Genomic DNA, 19903 nt, shown 5'->3' on the forward strand with positions numbered 1-19903 from the left:
ATTTCCCTCATTAAAATGCAAATCAATTTATAACATTTTTGACATGCGTTTTTCTGGATTTTGTTGTTGGTATTCTGTCTCTCACTGTTCAAATAAACCTACCATTAAAATGATAGACTGATAATTTCTTTGTCACTGTATACACACACACACGGTGTACATTTACACACACACACATGCACGGTGTATACAAACACACACACGGTGAACATATACACAGACACGCACGGTCTATACACACACACGCACGGTGTATACATACACACACACGGTGTACATATACACACACATACGGTGTACATATACACACACGCGCACGGTGTATACACACACACACACACGGTGTATACACGTATGGGTTGACAGGTATGCTACTATACACGACACTATACACTACACAACTACATACATGTCATTCCCCTATCAGTGCCTACCTTATCACAGACCAATTCAGACCTTACTGGTCACCTCCGTGCCCCTTATAAATCTCAACGTTCATCCTAAAAAGTCCCATCACAAGGGAAAAACCCACACAAATAGACAAAACTAAATGTTTTTGCCCGTATTGAAACGGCCGAACGCCGTGTGGACCTGAAAACTCAATTTCCCTGAACAAGAATATGGATTCTGGCTTAGCAATCATTGGAAGGACGTAATAAACCATTTCGATACACATTAGGGTGGGTAAAATAATACATAGTGTTATGTTGAAATGTATAAGGTATAGGGTGGTTTATAGTAATACAGTATATAATTTAATGTTGGGTTTATCTATGGCAGTATATAGTACGGTATATGCTCGTGTGATGTAAGAGAATAAAGTTTAGATGGAAGCATATTATATAATTTTTACGACGTAGAATTGTAATGTATTACTTGCTGTTAGTAACTCAGCTTATTGTATAGTAAGTATACTGATGGTGCTATGCAGTTTATACTTTAGTTTTTATGTAGTTTATACTTTAGTTTTCTACGTGGTTGTTTAGTAACTGCAGCTACATATCATTAACATTCCTTTCCTTTGTTAATGCTACTCCCTGCACCACCCCTTGGTGCTGCTGATCCTGCATAATGCATGGGCATAATATGACTTTGAAACCCGCCCGCCCACCTCCTACGCATTTTCCATGAATATGCTAAATTCCTCTTCATATGCACATTCTTTTTGTTAAGGCGCTCTTCCACCTCCAACCCAGTTTATATATAAGCTCCTAGCTTGGTAGTGTCTCATTCTTCACCTGAAGACGGCTGCTTGCGTTGTAGCCGAAACGTCGTGAGAATTATTTCATTTTATTATGTTTTATTTTTATTATTTTATTACTTCCCTTCTACGTGACTTTACCGAAAGAACCAAGAAGAAGAATATGGAGTTAACCCGTATGGGTTGACAGGCATGAGTGCGCACGTGCATGCGTGAGTGTATGTGCATGTGTGCGTGTATGCGTGCGTGTGTTGATGCGTGCGTGTATGCGTGCGTGTGTTGATGCGTGCGTGCATGCGTGCGTGCATGCGTGCGTGCGTACATGCGTGTATGCGTGCGTGTATGCGTGCATGCGTGCGTGCATGTATGCGTGCGTGTATGAGTGTATGTGTGCATTGATGCGTGCGTGTATGCGTGCGTGTGTGCGTGCATGTGTGCGTGTATGTGTGCGTGTATGCGTGCGTGTATGTGTGTATGCGTGCTTGTGTGCATGGGTGCGTGCATGAGTGCGTGCATGCGTGCGTGTATGCGTGCGTGTATGCGTGCGTGTATGCGTGCGTGTATGCGTGCGTGCGTGTGCTTGCTTGCCGCCCCCCTCTCACGTGCTGCAGGCTGGGGTCCAGGATGATGGCGCCGTAGGTGGGCACCCCCATCTTGTACTCCTTCCAGTCCTGCAGCACCGAGGCGACGTCCTCGTTGCCGCCCAGCAGGAAGGGGCAGTGGGCGAAGAGTGGAGGGGGCGGCGGGGCGGGGGGGGGCCGGAGCGTCAAGGAGACAACGACGACACGGAGACAGAAATACGGAGGAGAGGCCGGAGAGCAACGGGAACGACGACGGCGGTGGTGACACCGTCAATGGCGCAGCAGCCGCAGCAGCCTAAGCAGACGCAGCATCCGCAGCAGCCGCAGCAGCGGCAGAACGGTGGCGCATCGGCGACACTCTCAACAGCAGCAGAATCATCGCCAACACACGCACCAGCAAGAGCAGCGCTCTCATAACGGCAATAACATTATCAGCGGCATCAGCAACACTGTCATGACAGCAGCCATCGCCAGCGTATGGCATCGAAATGGGAGAGGCTTAACCAGGGCGGCCGCTGGGCTTGAACAGCGAACCCCTGCCACGAGCGGCTAAACGAGCTGTCGCTGGGCCACGTCACCACAAACTGCGACCGTGTGAGACACTCACAATCGCTCTGTGTAGTGACTGTGAGTGACCGTGTGAGACACTCGTTCTGTCTAGTTACTGTGAGCGACTGCGTGGTGACGGCAGCGAGAGGATATCAGCGCGGGCGAAGTCTGTGAGGCTGAGCAGCGGTAGGCTGGGGTCTCCCTCTTGCGTGAAGTCCAAGTAAAACCAGTGGGCCAGTTCGATCTACACACAGCACGCACGAACGCGCAAGTACACAGATAACATACGTGTATACACACACAGTATATACACACAAACGCAGAGTATATATACACACACACAGTGTAAACATACACACAGTATATACAGTGAGGGAAAAAAGTATTTGATCCCCTGCTGATTTTGTACGTTTGCCCACTGACAACGAAATTATCAGTCTATAATGTTAATGGTAGGTTTATTTGAACAGTGAGAGACAGAATAACAACAACAAAATAAAAAAAACGCATGTCAAAATTTTATGAATTGATTTGCATTTTAATGAGGGAAATAAGTATTTGACCCCTCTGTAAAACATGACTTAGAACTTGGTGGCAAAACCCTTGTTGGCAATCACAGAGGTCAGACGTTTCTTGTAGTTGGCCACCAGGTTTGTACACATCTCAGGAGGGATTTTTCCCACTCCTCTTTGCAGATCTTCTCCAAGTCATTAAGGTTTCGAGGCTGACGTTTGGCAACTCGAACCTTCAGCTCCCTACGCAGATTTTCTATGGGATTAAGGTCTGGAAACTGGATAGGCTACTCCAAGACCTTAATGTGCTTCTTCTTGAGCCACTCCTTTGTTACCTTGGCCATGTGTTGTGGGTCATTGTCATGCTGGAATACCCATCCACGACCCATTTTCAATGCCCTGGCTGAGGGAAGGAGGTTCTCACCAAAGATTTGATGGTACATGGCCCCATCCATCGTCCCTTTGATGCGGTGAAGTTGTCCTGTCCCCTTAGCAGAAAAACACCCCCAAAGCATAATGTTTCCACCTCCATGTTTGACGGTGGGGATGGTGTTCTTGGGGTCATAGGCAGCATTCCTCCTCCTCCAAACACGGCGAGTTGAGTTGATGCCAAAGAGCTCCATTTTTGTCTCATCTGACCACAACACTTTCACCCAGTTGTCCTCTGAATCATTCAGATGTTCATTGGCAAACTTCAGACGGGCATGTATATGTGCTTTCTTGAGCAGGGGGACCTTGCGGGCGCTGCAGGATTTCAGTCCTTCACGGCGTAGTGTGTTACCAACTGTTTCCTTGGTGACTATGGTCCCAGCTGCCTTGAGATCATTGACAAGATCCTCCCGTGTAGTTCTGGGCTGATTCCTCACCGTTCTCATGATCATTGCATCTCCACGAGGTGAGATCTTGCATGTAGCCCCAGGCCGAGGGAGATTGACAGTTATTTTGTATTTCTTCAATTTGCGAATAATCGCACCAACTGTTGTCACCTTTTCACCAAGCAGCTTGGCGATAGTCTTGTAGCCCATTCCAGCCTTGTCTAGGTCTACAATCTTGTCTCTGACATCCTTGGAGAGCTCTTTGGTCTTGGCCATGGTGGAGAGTTTGGAATCTGATTGATTGATTGCTTTTGTGAACAGGTGTCTTTTATACAGGTAACAAGCTGAGATTAGGAGCACTCCCTTTATACAGGTAACAAGCTGAGATTAGGAGCACTTCCTTTAAGAGTGTGCTCCTAATCTCAGCTCGTTACCTGTGTAGTAACGCTTACGACTCGTTGACACCGGAGTTGGAGGCACACTTGTTTATTTGAATACCAACTTTGTGACATACACAATTGAGGGGGTATCGGCCCCCTCACCCGTCTATCTGAGGACACACCTCTAGGCTAACCTTAGCCTGCCTCTGAGTCCTCCACTAATGGGCTAGGGGAGGCTATCTTGGCCCGACACTGGTCAGTCGGGCCCGGTACCCAGAGTCCAGACCAGCACTGGCTCTGGCTCTGGTACCACGCCACTGGCTCGAGCCTGCGCGGTCCTGATAAGGACGGCGTACCAGGGGGAGTCCAGGGCTCTATCTCAGACGTCTTCCGCCTCCTCTTCTTTAGCTAAACATCACTCCCGAGCCCCCCGATACATTCCCCTTTTATACACCCCCCTCCCTGAGGGGTGGGGCCCCGGGGGATCGTAACGTCCGAAGCGCGGACGTCGTAGAGGGCACCTGCCCATGCACTGACGTAGCCCCGCCCACTGTGCTTGTTTACCATAGGCTGCCATGCATAACGGGCTCTCTGTAACACCCCTACATCACCCCCCCCCACATAGCATGCAGCCGTCCCGGCTGCCAACATACAAAAATTTGAAAATAAAGGTGCCTTCACCCCCTGACTTGTGCCTCACTATTTTTGAACCATAACAGGAACCAGAACAAGACACAACAACAAGATGAGAAACAACCCGTCGCACCCCCCCGAATAAATACGAATTCCGTAAAAAAAAAACAGCTTATATACAACCAGCAGGGAACCCACCCCGCACACACAACAAACGGTGAACCCAACATATGTACATCCGAGGAGCGGGAAACACACCATCCACACAACACCCAATAAACACAACAGCTATGTACACATTTTCCGGCCTCACAACAGTTTGCGCATTTTAGCGCGCGTCCTTGCAGCGGGCCCCTCACACGGGGTAACCCCGCGTGGCGGACCATCAGGTGGCGACTGTCCGTCTTGAGGTGAGCATTCCTCTGACTCCGCGTGACCCTCGGCATCCGCAGGAGGGGTGATCGGGCGTGAGCCCGTCACTCCTGATGCTCCTGAAGGTGGCACAGCCGGCAAGGCATTAGGTGAGAGCGACGGAGACGGACCCAGCAAGTCGGCCGACCCCCCACATGTTTGGCCACGCGTGTGTGAAGTGGGGTTGTGTACCGCAGCGAAGGGTTTTAATCTGGAGGGGTGCACGAACCATCGCCGCTTCCCCCACTTGATGCGCACGCACTGCGGACGTAACACCTCCACCACTTCCACAGGGCCCCGCCACGGCCGCACCAGTTTAGAGGAGGTTGCCAGTGGCACCTGGGGGCAGTGCAACCATGCCTTGTCCCCCGGCATCCACTGCAGCATGTGCGCTCGACTCAATCTGAGGCGCTCATTTGCCTTCTGACGGAGGTCAGAGTTTTGCCTTGCAGCATCCCGTGCCTCGGTCAATTTGTCCAGATTAAATTTAACATGGTCAGCCAGATTAGTTTTTCCCTGCGGCACAGGGATCCGCAACTGGGCACGAACAGGCGGGTCTGGTTCTCGGCCGTACATGAGGTAAAAGGGAGAAAACCCCGTAGCCGCATGGGGTGCCATCCGGTACGCCGCCAAGACCCCCTGAATTTGTAGGTCCCAATCCGTTTGCGAGTCCGAAACTTGTTGTGATAACATGGACGAGATGGTGCGATGCAAACGTTCGACCATCCCGTCAGTTTGTGGGTGATATGGGGAGGTCCGAATTTTCTTTGTGCCCAGGAGATCGCAGACTTGTCTGAGTAGTTTACCGGAAAAATTTCTGCCCTGGTCAGTCAGCAGCCTCTCCGGAGCACCTTTGTCCAGGACATAACCCTGAACAAAGGCCTCCACGATGGCTGCTGCCGACTGGTTGGCCAGAGGCCAGGCCATAGGCCAGCGTGTAAAATACTCGACACCCGTCAACAAATATCTATTCCCTCTGGGGGTGGCGGGGAATGGTCCCAAAATGTCCAGAGCGACCAGCTCGTTTATCCTGGACACTTTGATCGATTGCAAGGGCGGGTTAGACTCCCGTGCCGGCGGTTTGCGTTGTGCACATTGAGGGCACGATCCCAACAAATCCCCAACATCCCTCGTCATGCCAGGCCAGTAAAAATCAAGTTGCAGCAAGGCGAGAGTCTTTTGGGTCCCCAGGTGTAGGAGGCGCTCATGAGCGGCCCATACCACCCTACCCCGCAACCCAGTAGGGACAACCAGCCGATGTCGACGTGACTTCCCGTCCCAATGCATTAGCAGACCTTGGCACATTTCCCATGCGTCGGAAGCACCTCTTTTTCCCCCCGCCGCACCGCCAACGCGACGTCGCCACCCGAGGAGGGAGACATCCTCCATCTGGAGGCGCCCCCATTCAATGACGGGCAACCCCAACAGGGAATCTTTGCCCTGTTGTTCGATCGAATTAGGAACCATTGCATCGTCGTCGTTGGCGGCCGCCAAGACAGGTACCGATGTGTCCCCTGGAGGCCTGCAACGTCCAGACCCCAGGAGGCATGCACACTCGGAGGTGGTTGGCAAGCGTGACAGAGCGTCCGCGTTGGTGTGGCGAACGCCCTTACGGTATGTGGTTTGGAAATCGTAATCCTGGAGGACCTCCAACCATCGGGACAATTGTCCCGATGGCTGTTGAACCCTCAGGGCATACTGCAGTGCCGCATGATCTGTGCGGACGGTGAAATGCCGACCGTACAGATATGGGCGATACTGTTGGACGAAATGGACAATTGCCAACAGTTCCCTACGGGTGACACAATACCGTTGCTCCGCTGGAGACAACACCCGACTGCCGTACGCAACCACACGTTCCACGCCGTCAACCACCTGGGAGAGCACGCCCCCAATACCCGTGTTGCTCGCATCGGTGTCGAGCAAGAACGGTTTTGAAAAATCAGGGTAAATCAGGGGAGGAGCGTTTACCAAAGCGTCCCGAAGGGAGCAAAAAGCAGCTTCCTCCTCCTGACCCCAGCAGAACCGAACCCCTTTAGATGTCAAAGCATGTAGGGGTTTGGCGATAGTCGCAAAATTAGCGACGAAGCGTCTATAATACGACGCAAACCCAATAAAACTCCTAACCTCTCCCACTGAGGTGGGAGTCGGCCAGGAGCTTACACACTGCGTTTTGGCGGGATCGGTAGAAATACCTGAGCGCCCCACGATGTGCCCCAAATAACGCACCGACTCGCGTAACAAATGGCATTTTTGGGGCTTAAATTTCAAATTAGCAGCCCGCATCTTTAGGAAAACCGCCCGCAACCTCTGGAGATGTTCATCAAAAGTTTTGCCAAAGACAATGACGTCATCCAAATAAATCAGGCACGACTCCCATTGCAACCCAGCCAAAACCAATTCCATCAACCGCTGGAAAGTTGCCGGCGCTGAGTGTAAGCCCATCGGCAACCCGTTGAATTGAAACAGGCCGTGCGGAGTACGGAAAGCAGTTTTAGGCTTTGAATCATCGTCCAGAGGAAGCTGCCAGAATCCCGAAAGTAAGTCCAATGTGGAGAAGAATCGCGCGCCCGCCAAGGCGTCAAGCGATTCGTCCATCCGTGGGAGCGGGTATGCGTCGGCAACCGTAATTTTATTAAGGCGCCGAAAGTCAACGCAAAACCGCAACGAACCGTCCTGCTTCTTAACCAGGACGATCGGCGCTCCCCAAGGGCTGTTGGAGGGAGAAATGATGTCGGCGGCTAGCATGTCATCAACAGCCGATTTGACATGGTCCTTTTCGGCGGGACTCAACCGAAAAGGATTCTGGCGTATTGGCGTGCTGTCACCCGTATCAATGTGGTGACGCAGCAGATGAGTGCAGCCCAAATCGTATTTATCCCGACTGAAAACGTCGGAAAATTCCCGCAGTAGTGTCTTAAGACGTTGGCGCTCTAAATTTGAGAGGTCCGTCGATCCCGCGCAAAGCGCCTCGAGCCACCCTTCATCGCTGTCCGAATGTGGCCGCGGTGCAGGGACAGCGCCGACATGACTCGCGACGGGTTCCTCACAGGGCACCGGCGTTGCGTGAGCAAGCACGGTCCCCTGTGGGACCACCACCGTCTGCGAGCCGACATTGAGGACCGCGATGAAGGGTTCTCCTTCCCCTCTCACTATGGTCTGGGCCGGGAGTAAATTAGGTCCACTGACCCCGGCCCTAGACGGTCCCAACAGAACCCCTTGAGCCCCAATGCCCTTAGCGAAGGGCCGCCGAAGTTTCAAGGGGATCAACATTTGCGCCCCCGGAGGAACGCGCACCGTTCTATCTACGAACGCCGGCACCGTCGCGCACGCCGTCCGGCTCGTAGCGGGGGATGGCAGAAACGCCATGCGTCGGCCCGATGGGAGCTCAATGCATCCCTGGTCGATTAATATCCTAATCGGCATTTTGGCCAGGAAGTCCGTCCCCAGCAGGCACGGAACCGCCAGCGAGGAGGAAACAAAAATGGGCCCAGATAATTTAATATCCCCGACACAAATCTGGGCTCGAATTTGTCCGATGATGCCAAGTGAACCCCCGTTAGCAGCAAAGAATGGTACATTAACAGGCATCAAAGGACGGCTCTGGGCAGGGAGAATGTTATAAATCAACTCCGAAATAATGGTCGCCGATGCCCCTGTATCGACCAGGATGCGCACCTCGACCCCATCGATGTGACCCACAACGGCCGACGACCCCGACGACGCGGCTACAACCCGATGGGCCAACACGGACCACTGGCTGGGTTCAATGTGAGTACCCAGAGCGGTGCGTGTTGGTGTCATGGTACGCGATATTGGCCCCCCCTTCGCTGCGGTGTTCGAGTGTGTGACGGGCGTGTGCGTGGGCCAAACATGAGGGGTGCCGCGACTCGCCGGATTATGATGGTGGAGCTTGTGACGAGGGCCGGCGTCCCGTTGAGGTGTCGTCCCGCGCTGCCGAGGAGAGCGGCACCCCGAGGCGACGTGGCCCCGGATGCCGCAGTTATAACAGCGTGGAAGCGCTGGTGCCGACGATGGATGTTGTAGACGGCTTGAACCGGCCCGGTCCTCCCGCGCTCCCGCTCCGTGCTGCCGTCGATGGTTGATGGCGCACACCTCTTCCGCCGGGAGGGTGGCCGCAGCGACGGCGCGCCCGCTCGCCGCCTTGCTGGCCTTCCGTCGTTGAGAGGACAGGTTTGCGTGGAGGAGACGGGCCGCTTGGAGGGAGCACATTTCTGCATCGTCCTGTGCGACAATGACGATGTCTAAGTCGTCCGCCAGCAAAAGTATCTTTTCTGTCACCATGGCGTCGATCCCCTCGTCGTCCATTCGTGGAAAGGCTTCCTTTGCCAGCGCCAGGAGGCTTGTACGGTACGCCAGGGGCGACTCCTTCGTCCCCCGCTGGCGATCGTAAAAAAGTTGACGACAGTCCGATGGTGGCCCATACACAGCGGACAGCACTTGCATCGCCTTCCGCAGCGTGGAACGCCTCTCCTTCGTTGCCGATGTTAGTGTGGCGAGGGCGTCGCTGTCGAGGAGTGCTGGCAGTGCTCGGAGAGCCTCGGCGTCTGTCCACTGTGCCATCTCCTGGTGAGCGAGGAAGCGCCGCTGGAAGCCGCCCCAGTCGCCCTCCTCGCCCACAAATTCTTTGAGCGGCGGCAGTCGCTGATGTAAGGCAGCGGCTGCAGAGGACGATCGCGCTCCCTCGTCTCCCTCACTCGACTCAGCGTCGGCCCGAAGCAGCGATGGCATCGCCGGTCGCACCCGTGGTGACGCGGCAGGTACTGTACTCCCGCCGTTGGACGCGATGCTTAGAGCGGCCACGCCCTCAACAGCAGCTGCGGCGATGGCGGGAGTTTCAAAATGTTGCTCCGTTGAAATGGCGGGAAGGCGCTGTGGTCGTTGGCTGCTGTCGCCTCGTGGCGGTCCCGCAGCCCCCAGCCGTGTGATGTTATCGAGCATGGCGGCTGCGGCGTACAGCAGCTCGGCCAGCTTCGCGTGCGCCTGCCTCAGCCCCTCCGTCGACGGCTCCCCTTCCTCCAGCTGCTGTGGCGTGGATGCACCCAGCCCCGGCTGCTCGATGGCATCTTCAGCCGTCTCGGGCTCTCCAACTGCAGCGGTGTCCTCCGCCCCTGGTACTCCGACTCGAGTCGTCCGGCGTGTATCCATGTTCGTACTTTGTTTCACTTCTGACGCCAGATGTAGTAACGCTTACGACTCGTTGACACCGGAGTTGGAGGCACACTTGTTTATTTGAATACCAACTTTGTGACATACACAATTGAGGGGGTATCGGCCCCCTCACCCGTCTATCTGAGGACACACCTCTAGGCTAACCTTAGCCTGCCTCTGAGTCCTCCACTAATGGGCTAGGGGAGGCTATCTTGGCCCGACACTGGTCAGTCGGGCCCGGTACCCAGAGTCCAGACCAGCACTGGCTCTGGCTCTGGTACCACGCCACTGGCTCGAGCCTGCGCGGTCCTGATAAGGACGGCGTACCAGGGGGAGTCCAGGGCTCTATCTCAGACGTCTTCCGCCTCCTCTTCTTTAGCTAAACATCACTCCCGAGCCCCCCGATACATTCCCCTTTTATACACCCCCCTCCCTGAAGGGTGGGGCCCCGGGGGATCGTAACGTCCGAAGCGCGGACGTCGTAGAGGGCACCTGCCCATGCACTGACGTAGCCCCGCCCACTGTGCTTGTTTACCATAGGCTGCCATGCATAACGGGCTCTCTGTAACACCCCTACACCTGTATAAAAGACACCTGGGAGCCAGAAATCTTTCTGATTGAGAGGGGGTCAAATACTTATTTCCCTCATTAAAATGCAAATCAATTTATAACATTTTTGACATGCGTTTTTCTGGATTTTGTTGTTGTTATTCTGTCTCTCACTGTTCAAATAAACCTACCATTAAAATTATAGACTGATCATTTCTTTGTCAGTGGGCAAACGTTCAAAATCAGCAGGGGATCAAATACTTTTTTCCCTCACTATACACACAAACACAGTGCATAAACAGTGCATATATGCAGTGTATACACACACACACAACAACAATAGCCGCCATTTGCCACTAACTGGTGGTGCCTGAGGCGCTTGTGCCAGGCCAGGTGCACTTTGAGGCTATCACATGCGGTCCCATGGGTCGACTGACTGAGACGACTGGCAGATGTACCAGCTGTGCCCCGACTATGCCAACTTGCTGCATTTTAGCCGCCCGACGCTCCGCTCATTGTTGTGAGCGTCGCTCCTCTGCCCTCCGTTGTCGCTTCTAAAAAAAGCTACGAAGCATAGTGGGGGCATTACCTGGTAAAATACAAACAGTTAATAATTTAGCTTTGAATTGTGTCAACTGTAACTGGTCCGAACGAAACTCCAGACCCAGCCATAAATCGCAATGCATGGACTCCAGTGCTTAAATCAGCACGCAACCACAGGCAGAACGCGCAAATTTCAAATATACAGCAGGCAGGCGTCATCGGGGTCAGGATCGAACTCACGCCCTCCTGTATACCAGGCGAGGTAGTTAACATCTCCTAGCCACAACAGAGGTTTAAGTGGGGTAGATCGCGTAAATATAAATGCGTCATTAAATCTGTCACCACCACCAGACGCAGCCAATAGTCAAGTTTTTGTTATGTTATTTGAGACATGCCAATTAGTGAGAACTATCCGGTTGTTTGTTTTTTGGAGAGTAAACGCACAGCACACAATCTTGATTTGAAGCTTTCGTGACTGCAGGAATCCATAATCTTTGGTTCTTTCGGTAAAGTCACGTAGGTACAAAATAAAATAAATCACGACGTTTCGGCACAACACAAGCGTCCGTCATCAGGTGGGAAAGCACAGTCTGCTGCTGAGGCAGACTGTTTTAAAAGGTTTGAAACGGGTGTAGCCCAAGCACACATTTACAACCTGAGTAAACCGTGACGTTACGCCTCGTCAGGCGACGGCCGGAATTGTGGATAAATCCTCCTCCTGCTGCTCCTGCTTCGGTCTTGGATCGCCGGCTTCCTTAGCGTCAGCCGCACTCACCCCCGAAACACTACACAAGCGGCTCCGCCACCAAATTGCCACGAGGTCTTGTGCGGCTCAAATCGTCCGCAAACCCTTCCGACACCCGCCATCCATCCCAGTGCTCGCCCAGCCACGTTGGCGTCTTGTTTGCCCGAACGAATGCGGCGTCATAAGGTCGCTCTCATTAAAGACACACACAAAGCGCCCACCACAAATGAACCGCCACAGCAACACCTTTGCTGCTGATCTTGCCAAGGGGCGTTAAACCATCATCACGCTAACTCCACTCATCCCCGCAGCAGCAGCTATACACTACACTACACACTACACTACACACAACACTACTATACACCACACTACTATACACAACAGGACGATACACAACACTACTATACACCACACTACTATACACTACACTACGAAACACCACACTACTATACACTACTATACACTACACTACTATACGCTATACTATACACAAAACTACTATATACTACACTACGAAACACTACACTACTATACACTACACTATACACTACTATACACCACACTACTATACACTACACTACGAAACACCACACTACTATACACTACACTATACACCACACTACTATACACTATACTATACACCACACTACTATACACTACACTATACACCACACCATGATATTACATTGAGAACTACTTGTTGCTGTGCTTAGTTTGTTGTCCTTCCACCCGCACCTCCAATTAGCGCAGTTGGCTACGTACGGTGCGACAGAAGTCCAACGCAGACACACACGCACGTACTAGTGAGCAAACCGGTTGCGCAACCGCGCACAATCGGTTGCCGAGATGTCCACACGCCACGCACGAGGCCTGTGACCCAGCCGTGTGGAGGCAGCGAGGGGGGGGGGGGTTGGTGGATCGCGGCGACGAAAAAACGTGTGCACCGCCGCTCCCACCCGTGTGTATACACTGTGTGTATACATTGTTATTTGTGTGTGCAGATAGTCCCCAAGTTACGATGGTCCGACTTACAATATTTCGATCTTATGATGGCGATAGCGATACGACAAAATTGTAAAATATTTTAAACTTCCCGCGACAGGCAAACGCAGCAGCGTACGAGGTACGATACTGCACGTTGGGACGCTGCCGGGATGTACACATCTCCCGCCTTTCTATTAAATTGCAGCTCATATAGGTTGGCTAAGAATTTACCTTGTTTTTTTACTTTACATTTTACTGTGCAATACAGTATTGTAATTAATAAATACATACAGTATATAGTTTATACAGTACGGTACTGAAAATTGCTCCGTTTTGCCAAATTATCACCATTCTTTAAGACTCCTGGGTAGGCTAGGCCATCTTCGACTTACGATATCTTTGACTTACGATGGAGTCGTCGTAACGCATCTCCATCGTAAGTAGAGGACTACCTGTATACACTGTGTGTTTACACACTGTGTCTTTGCTGCCTGAGTATTCTACGTACGATATCTGCCTACCTGGGCGTGCGCGCGTGCCGTGTGTAGGTCGAACTGGCCCACTGGTTTTACTTGGACTTCACGCGAGAGGGAAACCTCAGCCATCCGCATGGTAAAGAGTGAACCCGGTTGTAGGCCTCCCCAAGGTCGACTCGGCCTCAAATGAGTACCTCGTGTGCTGCTTAAATATCGCCACCCGGGCGGTATTCGGTTGCACGCAACCGTAGGGAATTGACCGTAGGAATTCAACTGTAGGAATTCGACCGTAGGGATCTAACCGTAGGGACTCAACCGGAGGGATTCCACCATAGGGATTCCACCATAGGGATCTAACCGTAGGGACTCAACCGGAGGGATTCGACCGGAGGGATTCCACCGGAGGGGTTCGACCACAAGGGATTCACACTGACCTGAAAGCAGAGTCGCACCGGGGCCTCTCGCTCCTCACTCGGCACGTGCAGGATAAAGCGGCTGCAGGGAAAAACGCAGCGCGCGCACACACACACGTACACACACACGTACACACACACACGTACACACACGTACACACGTACACACACGTACACACACACACACGTACACACACACACACACATACAAACACGCACACACGCACGTACACACGAGACATTAGACACAAGCTCACATGCGCGGGGTGTAGCAGCGGAGGTCAGATAGGTGCTTGTGTGGATAAAGTGCGGGATATCCAGGATTGTTAAAGGGTAGCTGGTGTAAGTTGATAACGGTCTTCACAATCGGTTACCGGTTTTCCAAATGTCAGGAGAGTGTATCTGCAGCGTGGTACACGTGTAGTCTGCAGTAGTGCACGTGTGTGTATAGTCTGTAGTGGTACACGTGTGTGTATTCTGCAGTGTGTATATGCAGTATAGTACATGTGTGTGTATAGTATGCAGTGTGTATGGTATGCAGTGTAGTACAAGTGTGTATAGTATGCAGTGTGTATATGCAGTGTAGTACACGTGTGTGTATAGTATGCAGTGTGTATGGTATGCAGTGTAGTACACGTGTGTGTATAGTATGCAGTGTGTATGGTATGCAGTGTAGTACACGTGTATGTTTAGTATTCAGCGTGTATCTGCAGTGTAGTACACGTGTGTGTATGGTATGCAGTGTAGTACACGTGTGTGTATAGTATGCAGTGTGGTACACGTGTATGTTTAGTATTCAGCGTGTATCTGCAGTGTGGTACACGTGTACAGTGAGAGAAAAAAGTATTTGATTCCCTGCTGATTTTGTACAGTTGCCCACTGACAAAGAAATTATCAGTCTATAATTTTAATGGTAGGTTTATTTGAAGAGTGAGAGACAGAATAACAACAACAAAATCCATTTTAATGAGGGAAATAAGTATTTGACCCCTCTGCAAAACATGACTTAGTATTTGGTGGCAAAACCCTTGTTGGCAATCACAGAGGCCAGACGTTTCTTGTAGTTGGCCACCAGGTTTGCCCACATCTCAGGAGAGATTTTGACCCACTCCTCTTTGCAGATCTTCTCCAAGTCATTAAGGTTTCGAGGCTGACGTTTGGAAACTCGAACCTTCAGCTCCCTCCACAGATTTTCCATGGGATTAAGGTCTGGAGACTGGCTAGGCCACTCCAGGACCTTAATGTGCTTCTTCTTGAGCCACTCCTTTGTTGCCTTGGCCGTGTGTTTAGGGTCATTGTCATGCTGGAATATCCATCCACGACCCATTTTCAATGCCCTGGCTGAGGGAAGGAGGTTCTCACCCAAGATTTGAAGGTACATGGCCCCGTCCATCATCCCTTTGATGCGGTGAAGTTGTCCTGTCCCCTTAGCAGAAAAACACCCGCAAAGAATAATGTTTCCACCTCCATGTTTGACGGTGGGGATGGTGTTCTTGGGGTGATAGGCAGCCTTTCTCCTCCTACAAACACGGCGAGTTGAGTTGATGCTAAAGAGCTCCATTTTTGTCTCATCTGATCACAACACTTTCACCCAGTTGTCCTCTGAATCATTCAGATGTTCATTGGCAGACGGGCATGTATATGTGCTTTCTTGAGCAGGGGGACCTTGCAGGCGCTGCAGGATTTCAGTCCTTCACGGCGTAGTGTGTTACCAATTGTTTTCTTGGTGACTATGGTCCCAGCTGCCTTGAGATCATTGACAAGATCCTCCCGTGTAGTTCTGGGCCGATTCCTCACCGTTCTCATGATCATTTCAACTCCACGAGGTGAGATCTTGCATGGAGCCCCAGGCCGAGGGAGATTGACAGTTCTTTTGTGTTTCTTCCATTTGCGAATAATCACACCAACTGTTGTCACCTTATCGCCAAGCTGCTTGGCGATGGTCTTGTAGCCCATTCCAGCCTTGTGCAGGTCTACAATCTTGTCCCCGACATCCTTGGAGAGCTCTATGGTCTTGGCCATGGTGGAGAGTTTGGAATCTGATTGATTGATTGCTTCTGTGAACAGGTGTCTTTTATACAGGTAACAAGCTGAGATTAGGAGCACTCCCTTTAAGAGTGTGCTCCTAATCTCAGCTCGTTACCTGTGTAGTGGTGATAACTACTCGCTGTTCGCAAGCTGTGAGAGAGCGAATCATAAACAGGGTTTTCCCGCTCGTTCGAACGGTCAGGGTCATATAAGGTAAGGTGGGATCCAAACGCCAGATTGGGAAGGACCAATCGGAAAGTTCCACAAGGTGGCCGGGGATTGGACAACCCGGCCACGAAACGGTATAAAAGCCAGAGCGCTGAGAAGCTCTGGGCCAGTTCTGCTACATGAAGACCCAAGTTGGCCAAAGACATCTAGGACCCTGGACCAAGCCCTGCAGCCCTTATCAGGGCTAGGGCTCAGTGTAACCAGTGGTCGGGGAGAGATTAGGTCCTAGATAGCAAGGACCCTGGCTCCCAGCCTTCCCGCCCTTGTGAGGGGGAAGGTCCTGAGCGACCAGAGGTCGGGGACCCGCCGGGCCAGCGCTGGGTCAGCGTACCTCCTTAGAATAGGAGCTAAGCGTGAGTGTGGAGTTGTATAAGGTCCGGAGGCTGTACCTCCTCAGGGTAACGGGTGAGGGGACTGTATACCCCTTTGTGTGATAGGGACTGTGTATTAAGACAATAAACAGTGTGTGCCATAAAGAAGTTTAGAAGTCCGTACTTTACAACACTACACCTGTATAAAAGACACCTGGGAGCCAGAAATCTCTCTGATTGAGAGGGGATCAAATACTTATTTCCCTCATTAAAATGCAAATCAATTTATAACATTTTTGACATGCGTTTTTCTGGATGTTGTTGTTGTTATTCTGTCTCTCACTGTTCAAATAAACCTACCATTAAAATGATAGACTGAACATTTCTTTGTCAGTCGGCAAACGTACAAAATCAGCAGGGGATCAAATGCTTTTTTCCCTCACTGTATATAGTACAGTCTGCAGTGTGGTACACTTATGTGTGTGTGTAGTATGCGTAGTATCTGCAGTGTGGTACATGTGTGTAGTAATGCAGTGTGGTATAGTATCTGCAGTGTGTATAGTACAGTATACAGTATATATAGTGCAGTATGTAGTGTGTATAGTACAGTATACAGTGTATATAGTACAGTGTGTATAGTACAATATGCAGTGTTTATAGTACAGTATGTATAGTGCAGTATCCAGTGTATATAGTACAGTGTGTATAGTACAATATGCAGTCCATAATCAACGTTTTTGGGTTTAGATCGCGTTATTTATAAATGTGGCGTAACCCTCCACCACCCGATACGGCCAATCAGCATCATCGGGCGAATTGCCCGATGATGCTGGATGCAATTACCAGCGAAACGTCGTACTCAAATTGTAAATGTTGTGGCTTCAACACACCGGTGGGCTAAAGCAGTGAACTATTTGTCTTTTGTCAACGTGACACATTTTTACTGATTGGCCGTGTCGGGTGGTGGAGGGTTACGACACATTTATAAATAACGCGATCTAAACCCAAAAACGTTGATTATGAATAACAGTGGTCGCGAAAGCCTACGTGTTAAACACACAATATGCAGTGTTTATAGTACAGTATGTATAGTGCAGTATACAGTGTGTATAGTGCAGTGTATGTAGTACAGTGTGCGAGTCTCGCCTGCACAAATCGTTGAGGACGCTCCCGGGAATCGCCGTCTTTCTCGCGTCCATTGGGAGATGTGGGTGGTGGTGGTTGTTGCTGTGTTCGGTTCGAAAGCTAGAAGACTTCCCGACTGTGGAAACTTTGAACACTTGAACTGCGAGCCAGCGAGAGGAGAGAGCCACAGAGAGAGAGAGAGCCACAGAGAGAGTGTGCGTGTGGGGGGAGCGAGAGGAGAGGGAGCTTAGAGAGCGAGAGGAGAGAGCCACAGAGAGAGTGGGTGGGGGGAGATAGCGAGAGGGAGCGAGGTGAGAGAGCCACACAGAGAGAGAGGGAACCGAATCCACTCCGCCGCTTCTGAACTGAGAGGGGGGGTGGCGCAGCAGTCGCCCAACTCTGAAGACAACTTCCGGTGGGGGGTAACTAGGCAACGTCCGGTGGGGCGACTTCCGGTGGGGGGGGGGGTAACGAGGCAACTTCCGGTGGGGTGGGGGGTAACTAAGCAACGTCCGATGGGGCGACTTCCGGTGAGGGGGGGATAACGAGTCAACTTCCAGTGAAGTAACGAGACAACTTCCGGTGGGGGGGGGGGTAACTAGGCAACGTCCGGTGGGATAACTAGGCAACGTCCGGTGAGGTAACTAGGCGACTTCCGGTGGGGGGGGGGGGGTAACGAGGCTACTTCCGGTGGGGGGAGGGGGGGTAACAAGGCAACTTCCAGTGAGTTAACAAGTAAATTTCTGCTGGGAAACGCCATCCATTGGCATCATCAGCCAGGGTCTCTCAACTGCTGGATGAATGCCTCAATACCCCAGCCTCCCCCCCCCCCCATCTAATGCACCATCGACATCATCATCCAGGGTCTCTCAACTGCTGCACAACACGCGCTTGATGCGCCGCTGGTGGCGTGGATGCTTGAGATTTGAGACCGCGGTTACGCGAGACCGGATACCGTGGTTGGCCACACGGTGCACGGGATGCGATATTACGCGTGGGTACTCAAATCCGTGGTTGTCAAACCCCTGTGGTTGGCGAGGGATCGCTGTAATCGGCCGCCCCAAAGCGCACCTTCGTGAGCAGGTTCACAACTTAAATTACGGTAGATCGTCGATTGTCCGGCGACTTCGGGGGGAAGGGTCACTGGACGTTCAAATACGCCAGATAATGACTAAATCATTATTTAAAATTGAAAATGTATACATTGCCTTGTTTTATTTATATAGCGCTTTTCCCGTGCTCAAAGCACGGAACAGTAACCCCTATTCAATATTACACATGCTCAAAAAGATATAACTATTGTATGAAAAAAAACAAAAGGCGTACGTATAGAACATAAGAACAGCATCACAGAGAGCATTCAAGGGACGGAATATGGTGGGTGAGTAGAGGAGGGGATTCAAACAAGATTCTAAATAGATGCGCTTTTAATTGAGTTTTGAAGGTGGAGATTGACTCAGCGGATCTCATCTCAATGGGCAGTGTGTTCCATAGCCTAGCGGCAACTGAGGCCCCCTATCAACCAGGGAGCAGAGGTTGGTGAAAGGCACAACAAGTTTATGGGTGTCAGAGGATAGTAGGGCGCGGGCCGGAGTGTAACAGTTAAGGAGTTGGAGGATGTAGCCAGGTGCAAAGCCACGTACAGTCGACCCTTCCACATCGCGGGGGTTAGGGGTACAGGCCCCCCGTGATCTGATAAAACCGCGTCAAAGTTTTTGGTCGCCTTGGTCCCCTTGGCAAGCGAAGTGAGCACCTCCAGCCGGGGGGTTTGGGGGGGGGCTGTGAGCGCGTAGAACCGCAGTTCTTTTCGCAAACTAACTTTTGACAAAATTTTACTTGATTTGAAGCTTTCGTGACTGCAGGAATCCATACTTTTTGGTTCTTTCGGTAAAGTCACGTAGATAGAAAATGAAGAGATCACGACGTTTCGATCGCAACACAAGCAACCGTCATCAGGTGAGACAAACACAGCAGGAGAACTGCTGATAAAGGAAAGAAAGAGAATTGATGCCGGACTCCTGCGTCAGCAGTTCTGCTGCTGTGTTTATCTCACCTGATGACGGTTGCTTGTGTTGCGATCGAAACGTCGTGATCTATTCATTTTCTATCTATGTGACTTTACCGAAAGAACCAAAGAGTCTAAAAATGTTCTTGAAAAAAATTGCGTATATTTATGGTATTAAACAATAAAATACATATATTTTCAGCATTTCTGAGTTTCTAAACTGTTTAAGTTATCTCGACATT

General features: G+C 51.2%; 1 protein-coding gene across 2 annotated transcripts in view; it reads right to left on the minus strand.

The window, feature by feature from the left end:
* The window catches only part of DCP2 (decapping mRNA 2), a 48188-nt gene extending 30099 nt beyond the window's left edge, over positions 1–18089 (minus strand). Inside the window, exons 1-4 of one of the 2 annotated variants that reach the window (XM_078883694.1) lie at positions 17678–18089; positions 13986–14046; positions 2485–2575; positions 1804–1931 (exon numbers count right to left, since the gene is read on the minus strand). In XM_078883694.1, coding sequence (XP_078739820.1) covers positions 1804–1931; positions 2485–2575; positions 13986–14046; positions 17678–17730 — 333 coding nt within the window. In that variant the 5' untranslated portion in view covers positions 17731–18089. The remainder of the gene's footprint in view (positions 1–1803; positions 1932–2484; positions 2576–13985; positions 14047–17677) is intronic. The other variant, XM_078883693.1, reaches the window with a different exon arrangement.
* Positions 18090–19903: the final 1814 nt, after the last annotated feature.

Source organism: Lampetra fluviatilis, chromosome 72, assembly GCF_964198595.1.
Source record: "Lampetra fluviatilis chromosome 72, kcLamFluv1.1, whole genome shotgun sequence".
Taxonomy (NCBI): Eukaryota; Metazoa; Chordata; class Hyperoartia; order Petromyzontiformes; family Petromyzontidae; genus Lampetra; species Lampetra fluviatilis.